Source organism: Nicotiana sylvestris, chromosome 10 (genome assembly GCF_000393655.2).
Source record: "Nicotiana sylvestris chromosome 10, ASM39365v2, whole genome shotgun sequence".
In the NCBI taxonomy this organism is placed as follows: domain Eukaryota; kingdom Viridiplantae; phylum Streptophyta; class Magnoliopsida; order Solanales; family Solanaceae; genus Nicotiana; species Nicotiana sylvestris.
In genome coordinates, this window is record NC_091066.1 from 16,636,343 (window position 1) to 16,646,440 (window position 10,098).

General features: G+C 34.5%; 1 protein-coding gene and 1 non-coding gene across 2 annotated transcripts; both read right to left on the bottom strand.

The window, feature by feature from the left end:
• Window positions 1-1,476: 1,476 nt before the first annotated feature.
• On the bottom strand, window positions 1,477-1,548 carry TRNAD-GUC (transfer RNA aspartic acid (anticodon GUC)). The gene has a single exon. It is a non-coding gene; the product is annotated as a tRNA-Asp (tRNA).
• Window positions 1,549-3,211: 1,663 nt separating this feature from the next.
• LOC104234339 (squamosa promoter-binding-like protein 6) lies at window positions 3,212-6,475 on the bottom strand. The gene is made up of 3 exons (XM_009787894.2): window positions 5,415-6,475; window positions 4,776-4,912; window positions 3,212-4,224 (listed from the first exon to the last, which is right to left on the bottom strand). Exons 1-3 carry the CDS (start codon window positions 6,107-6,109, stop codon window positions 3,425-3,427), a joined length of 1,632 nt encoding a protein of 543 aa, XP_009786196.1. The 5' UTR covers window positions 6,110-6,475; the 3' UTR covers window positions 3,212-3,424.
• Window positions 6,476-10,098: the final 3,623 nt, after the last annotated feature.

The window sequence follows — 10,098 nt, forward strand, 5'->3', positions numbered from 1 at the left end:
ATATCCTGCCTGATCACCTCTCCCCAATACTTCTTAGGTCTCCCTCTACCTCTCCTCGTACCCACCACAGCCAGTCGCTCACACCTCCTCACCGGTGCATCAATGTTCCTCCTCTGAACGTGCCCGAACCATCTGAGTCTTGCTTCCCGCATCTTATCCTCCATGGGGCCACACCCACCTTCTCTCGAATATCTTCATTTCTAAACTCTTAGCAAGCCAACAAAAGTAATTCAAAAAGGATACCACAACTGATTATTCATATGGTCAATAACACGTTATCACCAGGAAACAAATGTGTTTTATTAACAAATCTTGCTACTCGTATAATACTTTATATTACATCCCATCACTATGTGTAAACCAGACTAAGTGGTAAGAATAGATTATATGTTGACAATGATGGGCATTTTGACATTTTATTGGCGTAAAATTACTCAAACTTAGTATAATTACCAGTGGCATGGCTTTAAATAATTCAATTTGACAAGTTTTCTTTCTCATATAGCTTTGGCCTATTCCTATACACAAATAAAATAGTACTCTATTTACTAATATAAGCTAATTAATAAGGTCGAATCAAAATAACAAGGTTTTTACTTTTTCTTTTATTTTTTATCAATAGTCTAAAGTTTTTTCTTTTACGGAATGACGAATGCTAGAAGTCAAGATAGCCACAAAATTAGACTTTTTCTTGTCTGTAATTTGTGATTAAAAAATGAAATTTGGGTAATGTATAGAATTAATTAGCTCATCATTTAATTAACGATATACACAACCAAAATTTGCTGAAATGATTTTTAACGTTGAACTACATTTTTTATATCAGCATTAAAGTATTTACTGTTTCTTTTGATAATGCTAAAAATATTAATAATGTTGTTTCCACATTAAAACACAACTAGTTTTAAATTTTCTTAATTTGTTTCGTGTGAGATATGCACGCCAAGTTCTGAATTTAACCATTAAACATATGCCTACATTTTTATGCCAATGTTGAAGGGGAAAAAAAGGAAAGCAATTAGTAATATTATTAATAGTACTTAATTCGGGTCATATAAAGGACGAGTTTAAGATAAGGTATTACTTAGGTGTTGATCTAATGCAAAGAAAAAATGAAAATGAAAATAAAAATTCATTAACTTAAATGTTCTGACTAGATGGAATTGTACATGTACGATATTATGCAGATCATCAGAATACTACGTGTTAACTCATTTGAGAGAATATAAAAAAAAATTAACTATTAATCATTGTATAGACTATTATTTGTTGGAATAAAAAACCATATGTACTTTTTTGGTTTATTTCGCCATAAAGAGATTCAGAAAATAATACAAACATAATATAATTTTGGTGGGTAAGTCACAAATTGAACCAAGTTTAACGGGAATCTTTTTATGTATTATCCCAAAAATTAAGGAGCCAATGTTTCAGTAGTCAGTGACTCTTAAAGCCGTTCAAAATCAACTAAAAGAACGCCGTTGCCGGGGATCGAACCCGGGTCACCCGCGTGACAGGCGGGAATACTCACCACTATACTACAACGACTTGGTTGCGTACTTACTTCGACGATTAATAATTCACGTTTAATAGATCTATGAATATTTAATTAACAGCTGTTTCTCACACAAACAGAATAAAACCAGCTGATAATCTAATGCAGGTTTATTTGTAGTATATGGCTGGGGGACTTGGACAAAATCACCTAATTTCTTTCACCCCATTCGTTCGGATACGCATATTGTGGTGAGTTTGAAAATTGATACTTCCTCCGTTTCAATTTAGATGAGGTAGTTTGACTCGAAACAGAATTTAAGGGGGAAAAAAAGAAAGACTTTGAAACTTGTGATCTTAAAAGCTTAAGGGGTAAAAATTTTGTGGGACCATGACATTTGTGTGGTTATATAAGTTTATCATTAAGGGTAAAATGGGTAAAATGAAGAATTTAAAGTTAAATTATTTCTAAATTTAGAAATGTATCATTTATTTTGGAACAACGTAAAAAAGAAAGTAATTCATCTAATTTGAAAAGGAGGGAATAGTATACATGATCGATAACATTTTTTTTTTGATAATTCTCAAAAATTGAGGTAGCGAGCATTTTTTTTTTTTTTTGAGTATTTGAAAAGTGGTTCTTTGAACTATTTTTATAAGGCAAAAAAAAATATTTCCTAATGATAAGAATAACATCCACAATGGGGTGCATTGTCTAATACACATATAAATGAACCTGACTAGTCACAAACAAATGATTATATTTGGTATTCATGTGTTGCCTAGAACAATGGTGAGCATCAACTACCACATACCCAGTGTGTGTGATCCCATAAGTGGGGCACAATGGTCAGCATCACTATCACATGATGAAAAAAACAATAGATAAAAGATGAAGTGTTCCTCGTACAGTTCATTAAGGTTGTAGGTTAGGGGAAAGTGTGAATATTTCTACAGCACAATAGAGTGAGACTAGCCGGTTAGGAGTTAGACTAAGAATGTCATTGGTCGTCTATTGATGCAGGGCTTTACCTGCTAGTTTTACTATATCAGCCATCTATTTCGTATTTCGTATTCTGTATTTCATATCTCTTATATTGTTGTTATTTTATTATGCATTTTTATGATACTAATATATCGGCTCCTGTTGCTTTTTTGAGCCGAGGGTCTCCTGGAAATAGCCTCTCTACCCTTCGAGATAGGGGTAAGGACTGCGTACATATTACCCTCCCCAAACCCCACTTGTGGGATTATACTGGGTCGTTGTTGTTGTTGTTGTTGTTCCTAGTACACTTGCTTCCTACAAATTAATCCAACCTCTCTTTAGCTGGAAAGGCTGACTGCTTGTTGGCCCAGTCAAGAAACATCTATATCAACTTCAGTCCATACATACATTTGTATCTGAAAACATCAATAATTTTCATGGGAAGAACGGAAACATAAGAAGCGAATGTTACTTTTAAAGGAGACAGTTTGCAGAGCGCGCATAGAATATCTAAGGGGCAATGGCAATTAGCAGACTTTTAATTACCACCTGATGCTATCTTTCCATGCAAAGAAGAATTATTGCTTTAAGATCACATCGTCTGCTAAAAACTATGTCCTGGAGATTTTGGATTGGCCATATTATGTATTTACTTTCTATTGTTCAATCCACAAGCAGAAACTATGTTACGTATGAATTATGTGCAAACATAAGAGGAAAAAAGAACAAAAGGCCCAAGAAATTCTTTTTTATTCAGTCCTACAAGGTGTTGATGTAGAGGATTGTCATATGCCATTAAGTGGTATTCAATGTTATCATCCAGCAAAAACGAAAATCTTACATACTTCACTTGGAAACATAATAGAACTCTCATTGTGGTAGGCACATTATTCAGTTACCTGGTCGAGTGATCCAGAGGCTGGCAAAAAGTGTCGCCATTTTGCTTCATTTCATGAAATGTCTTTGATGCTCCACTCGATGAAGCTGAGACGACAGCTGAAGCAAATCAATAGTAGGACCATCTTCACAAGAAAGTAGATTCTTGGTGTTCACATAATCTGATCCGTGAATACTCCCGTTGATGCCACAGTTGTTTCTTAGTATCTGTTCCATGCCATCCTCAGCAGAAATTGCTCCGGATAAATTGAATATACTGGACGCATTACTTGTTGAATCCTTCAGGTTCACCCCTGGGAACTTTTCAGATGTCTGTGTCACATTGTAATGGGCATTACTGCGAGGTGTAATAAGGTGGTGTGCATTAGGAACTAGAGATGAATAATTTGACGAGTCTTGTGATTGAGATGACAGAAGAGAGAGAGCACAGCCAGAGTTTGATATCCCTTGAAAAGTAGAGGCCGAGTCCATAACATTCAAGACCTCGCTCCCTATTGAGGTGTTGTGGAACAGAGAACGGGAAACAAAATCTGATCCTTCAATATCGTTCAGATATGAGTTGCTACTCTCATTAGTTTTGCTTCTTGTTATAGCTGTTATTCCTTCATCATGAAGAGCTGGAGGGTGTTTGTCGGTATGATATGAAGTACTGAAAAGGGGTCTAGGTTGTGAGTGTCCGTTTGTGAAAGGCATGGTAAGTTGAGGGCTGTAATCAGAGCTATGCTCAACCTTTAAATTCTTATACCAGTCGTGCATATCGTGTTTTGGTTGATGAAGAAGGCCACTGCCGAGTATATCTTGGCAGATGAAAGATGATGTTGCAAAAGGAGTTCCTTGAAACCTTGTACCTGCACAACCAAAAGAGAGTTACCAAAACAGCACAAATTTTTATTTTTCCTTCTCAAAAAAATCCACAGCAGAGGCCCAAACCTCAGTGACAATATCCTTTAGGTATAAAAGAAAATAGATGCTCCTTTCCTCCTTTTTTTACCTAAGCTCTATAGATAATTATACATGCTCCTTTCCTCCTTTTTTACCTAAGCTCTATAGATAATTATACATGCTCCTTTCCTCCTTTTTTTACCATTATTAAACAGCAAGACAATAACCTGTTATGTGTATAACTAATGATTTCAGGAACATGTCTTGTCGTTGTCGAGATAGTTCAACATTTTTCCCCTATAAGAAACTCTTGGGATCGAAATAACATGGCATCATACGGAATCTAACAAAGCAAACCTTAGCGACAATTAATCAGATGACAAAGAGAATTATACTAAAAGAGAATATTATAGTGAGGTTTGGTCAATTGATCTACATTCATAAAAAGACTACTAACATACTAGAATATCAGGGAGAGGGAGGGACTATGATACATAGATTGAAGAACTACTTTTACCAGCATATGATTGCAAGAGTCTTCCTGCTCTGCCAGGATGCAGACCTGTTTGAGGCTTCCTCCGCCGCTCGTTATGACCAGAAAGACGTTTGCGGCAGCTGCGTTTTCCATCATCAAATTCAGCTAACAGATGGAATCTACAAGTTCAGAACCAACAATGATATCCATTAACTCTGAGAGACAATACATGTGCTTCTTTTCTTTTCTTTTGATAGAGGGAACACATCAGTTGACTAGCAACAGCATAAATAAAAACAAGGGTAGCATTTGAATTTTATAAGACATTAGAAATAAAGAAGCTAAGATCAATCAACTTGTTCATAGAGGTTCATCAAATTCAAGACACATGTACCTTCTATTTTTGGGAAAAAAGTACAGATTGCACTAAGATTGGCTTACAGAAAGTATTTTCCTTTCTCAGAATTCTCAACAGTGATAAAGGGCAGTCCAGTGCACTAATATCCCGCTATGCACTGATCTGGGGAAGGGTCGGACCACAAGGGTCTATTGTACGCAACTTTACCTGCAAGAGACTGTTTCCACTGCTCGAACCCGTGACCGGACGCAAAATTCCCCTTCAATTCTAAACAGTAATAAATAGAAGTTAAGGACAGAGTGATGAGAAGTGAGAATTAAAACCTGCTACATTGCTGACAAAACCTCTGCTCAATGCCATTTACAATAACCTTAGCAGTCTTTGAGTGAACTTCACATACTTTATGCCTCTTGTGGTAGTCTTTACAGGAACTTAGATCCTTCCCACAACCTTGAACTTGGCAAAATGGGGTATGAGAACTCAAACCACCAGCTCTATTTCTCTTAGCTGGAGCAGTTGAAGACAAATTTGGTATAATATTAGGAGACTTAAAACTCCCAAGTTTCAAATCAATAAGTGATGATTCTTTACAATTTGATTCAACAACTGAACTTGTCTCATCTTCACCAGAAAATGCATTGTGAGGAACTCTAATAGAAACAAAAGATCTTTGACCACCAAGCTTACTACTCATTGCATCTCTAATTTGGTTGTTGGGCAAAGATTTTCTCATCAAATCTTGAGACCGCGTTTCAGCAAAATCTTGATTTTTAACTCCTTCATTACTTGACCATCCCATACTGTTTCTCCAGCTGCATGGTGTGTTCAATTCCCAACCATTTACTCTATTTTTCCCAAGGGAAATTCCATCATCTACAGAAACAGATTCCTTGTAGTCCGGCCTTTCTCCGTAGCCCGCGCATAGCGGAAGCTTAATGCATTGGGTTGCCCCTGTAGAAACAGATTCTTCTGACACAAAACCCTTACCCCCTCCAGAGACGTAGCTCCAAGATTCCATTTTTTTTTTTCAAGAATTGAATAATTTCACATAAACTTTGAAACCCAATTTGCTCCTTTACTCTTCAACACAGGAACCATGTTGAATTCTCCACAAACCCATGTACCAAGCAAACTAAGGTTTTTTTTTAAAGGTCAAAAACTGCAAAACAAGATTTTGGATAATCTTGAAAGATGAAACCCCAGAAAAAGATAAGTCATAAAACACTGGTCCGACAGCTCAAAAACAGCAGAAATGTATGCAACTAAGAGACTAAAATTATTTCAATCAAGGGGCCACTAAGAAAAGCAAGTAGTAGACAAGTTAAATACGTGCCCCCTTAGTGGAAGCAGAGTAGGTAATGGAAGGTAAAGATAGCTATAGCTGGTGAGTGAAACTGTGGTCCAGTTACTAAAAATATAGAATAGAAAACTGCCAAACTGATAAGTACTATAGTTAATGTGAAAAAGAGAAGTATACTTTGTGGGGTGGGTGGAGGGGGATTAGTTGCAGTACTAGATATTATGTGATGAGTGGTATCTCATAGCGTGCCGAACGTTAGTTAGCTGCTTGTGATTTACTACGGTGACTTATTTCTGCCGGTGTGTCGTATGCCTCGGAATCACCTTCAGTTGTCTTTCATTACCACTGTTTATTTTCATTCCAGACAATTGTGTATTCAGAGATCTATTATACTCAGTAAAGTTTATGATTGATACAATCGATCTTGGAAAAATGTATAACTATTGATCGTTTTTAGCTATGTATGTCATTTACTGGTTTATATTTAATGATTAAATGGTTTATATCTATTAATAACTCAGCATGTGTTAGACTTATCTAGTCTTAGGGATTATGTGATGTCACGATCCTTAAGGAGAGATTTTGGATCGTGACACCTTTCTTATTTAATATTTTCTTAAGGGACATAAAAGAGAAATACGATACATAATTTGAGAACGAGGGAGCAATAGTTAATGTGAAAACTAGAGGTATACTTTGTGGGGGTGCCCGGGGTGGGGAGATTAGTTGCAGTTAGGAGTGGCAAACGGGCGGGGCGGGTCGGATATGGTTCGGGTCGAAAAAGGGTAATGAAAAAACGGGTAACTTATCCGACCCGATCCATATTTAATACGGATAAAAAATAGGTTAACCGGCGGATAATATGGATAACCATATTATCCATGATTTCTTGCATACGATCATTTTTTGGAGAATTCTTAGTCTCCCTAACTTGAGGAACCCCCAATTTGAAACTTTACAAATGTAAAAGTTAGACCCATTGATTATCCATTTTCTAAATGGATAATATGGTTCTTATCCATATTTGACCCGTTTTTAAATAGTTCATTATCCATCTCATTCTTTAATGGATAATATGGATGAATAACTATTTTCTTTGAACCATTTTGTCGCCCCTACTTGCAGTACTATATATTATGTGATGAGTGGTAGTTAAATTTGCGGATATGTATAGTTGATTGGTGAAGTGAAGAGACCACTCAATGAAATAGAGATGAGGCATTGGATTTTTGTTCCCACCTCCGCGGACAGGTTCACACTTATCTATAAACAGTGGGCTGGGGTAGGAGCGGGGGAGAATGGGTTTGACGTAAAGAGGTATATTTAAAATTAAAATTTTATTAGTTTCGTTTCGAGATTATATTATATTATATTTAATTTGTTGAGTTTGAAGTTAGTTATTTGTATATTTTTATTGAAATTTTAACATATATATAAATATTGAATCAAAATTACTAAGTTTAGATAAATCTGTTTTCCTCTAGGTCCGCTCCTACTCATGTTTACTTTATGCTCTTTTTTTTTAAAAAGATATTCGGTCCTAATTTATAAGAAGTATTTGATTGAGCACAAAATTTAAGAAATAAAGAAAGATTTTTAAAATTTGTGATTTAAAAATAAATCATAGAAATTTGTATAGGTAAAAAAGAAAATCGAAAGTTTAATTAAAGTGTAGAACGATAATATTTTTTTGAGATTGACTAAAAGGGGAAAGTGTCACTTAAATTGAAACGAAAGAAGTATATTATATGTATAATTACGTATTACTTTTTGGTACTTTGCTTAGCAAGTAGGGAAACTGCAAATTCCACACCTTTTTGTTTCCTTTTTTAAGTTAGAGGGGTGTGAGATTATTGAAGAAATGATAACGGAGAAAGAAAAGTGAAAGGAAAAGATAGAGATAATAAAGCAGACACAATCAAAGAAAAGAAAAGAAAGGAAAACAAATGAAAAATAAACGTATCTTTCTTCTTAATATATGTATACTGCCATTTCGACTTCTCTTGGCACACGTTTTCATAGTTCAATGGGAGAAAATTTAAGAGTAATGGATTCAAAATTCTAATCTTTTTAATTTATGAGTTCTAAATAAATAATTTATATATATTTATTAATTTTTTGCTTAGACAAAGTTATTGCGTACGCTTGTACCTGCAACCGATACACTAGCTCTATCACGAGATTTAGGGATAGCTAATCCCGAATTAAAACAACCAAATGACAAAGTATCTTTCTCCAAATCTCTTTCTCCCAAATTCTTTAAGAAGATCAAGGTTAAAATTGCGAATAAAAATTTTCCTAAATCATCCATTTATCAAACACTTATTTATGTTATATCACATATATCCTATTTTTAATCTAATAAACTAAACATCTATCAGAAAAAGCAGTAGTTTCCTAATTATTTTAATCATTGCATTATAATTCTGATATAACTTGTTTAATTGGTAACCAAACGACTCCTTAATTATAGAGTGGGAATACCTCTTCTCCGGAAATAGAGTCGAGGAATAAACGGTATATATATATATATATATATATATATATATATATATATATATATATATATATATATATATATATATGAATCCAGAAATTGTTTTCCATTTTCCATATTATTACTTCTTTCCATCCATTTGATCTTTCTATTAATAATTTCTATTTATTCTTAGAGAATAATATTGGAATAATCTTAATTATATGAGTGTGTGTCTAGATTGCTCCTTATCTCCCTTTAAACACGCCACTTAAATAATTAACACTTTAGTAATTGACACAATTATTTTAGCATCTCATTATCGTTTTCTTTTTTTATCTTAAACATTTTTCGTTTCTTCGTTTTTATTCCCTCATATTTTTTTCCGAGTTGGTATAGTAAGACGTTAACACCTACAGAAACAAAAATAACGTTTTTCAGAAAGCATTTCAGGACAAAACGCAGATACTATGAGCATTTCTACCTTCAAAACTTTTTCCTGCCATTTTAGTTTCTTTTACATTATGCTTGTCACCCCCCCCCCCCAATCACTATTTAACCAAAAAGTAGAACTTCGATCAAAGCTTTAATTTAGAAGAACACGAGTTACTGATAATCAAAAATGAAAAAGGGAAATTGATTTTGCTAACAATAAGATAGACAGAAGAAAACAAAGTAAACCAGTATATTCAAATAATTTCTCGTGTCCTCACAAATGATCCATTCTCTCCTTTTTATAGCTATCTCAAAGATATACGTTTTGTCTTTGTCATAATAAGGCCATTATAGACAATTAAAGGCATTAAATGCTATGTTACATAATCATTGTAATTTAATACAGATTCTCTAACGTTTATAGTATTTAATGCTTATTAAATACTGTATATGTACTCTCTTGTGCTGTCAGATTCATTCTCCTTGATTTTTGGGTATAAATAGGTACGAGCGTTGAGTCTTTTGAATAACTGCTCGTGCCTCTACTTGTACCTCTGCTCGTATCTATTGCAACTCGTGCCTCTTTGCCAATCATCACTCTTTGACCAGCCTTCGTGTCATGACACGTCATCTTCCAATCACTTCAATATGTAAACTCAATTTTCCTAATATAGATAGTCCCCCCACTTGCCATTTATTCATCAATTGAATATTTGGGAAGTGGGTTTTATTAAAGCGGGAATATTTGTCACCATTAATGCTATGATAGAATCGCCGCTTCAATTGTCATTTCCAT

Coding starts and splice junctions, on each gene's coding strand:
- LOC104234339 (XM_009787894.2), bottom strand. CDS start 6,109: ATGGAATCTTGGAGCTACGTCTCTGGAGGGGGTAAGGGTTTTGTGTCA. Junction 4,913..5,414: donor TTTTGTCAGCAATGTAGCAG/GTTTTAATTCTC, acceptor CTGAACTTGTAG/ATTCCATCTGTTAGCTGAAT. Junction 4,225..4,775: donor ACTCTTGCAATCATATGCTG/GTAAAAGTAGTT, acceptor TTGGTTGTGCAG/GTACAAGGTTTCAAGGAACT.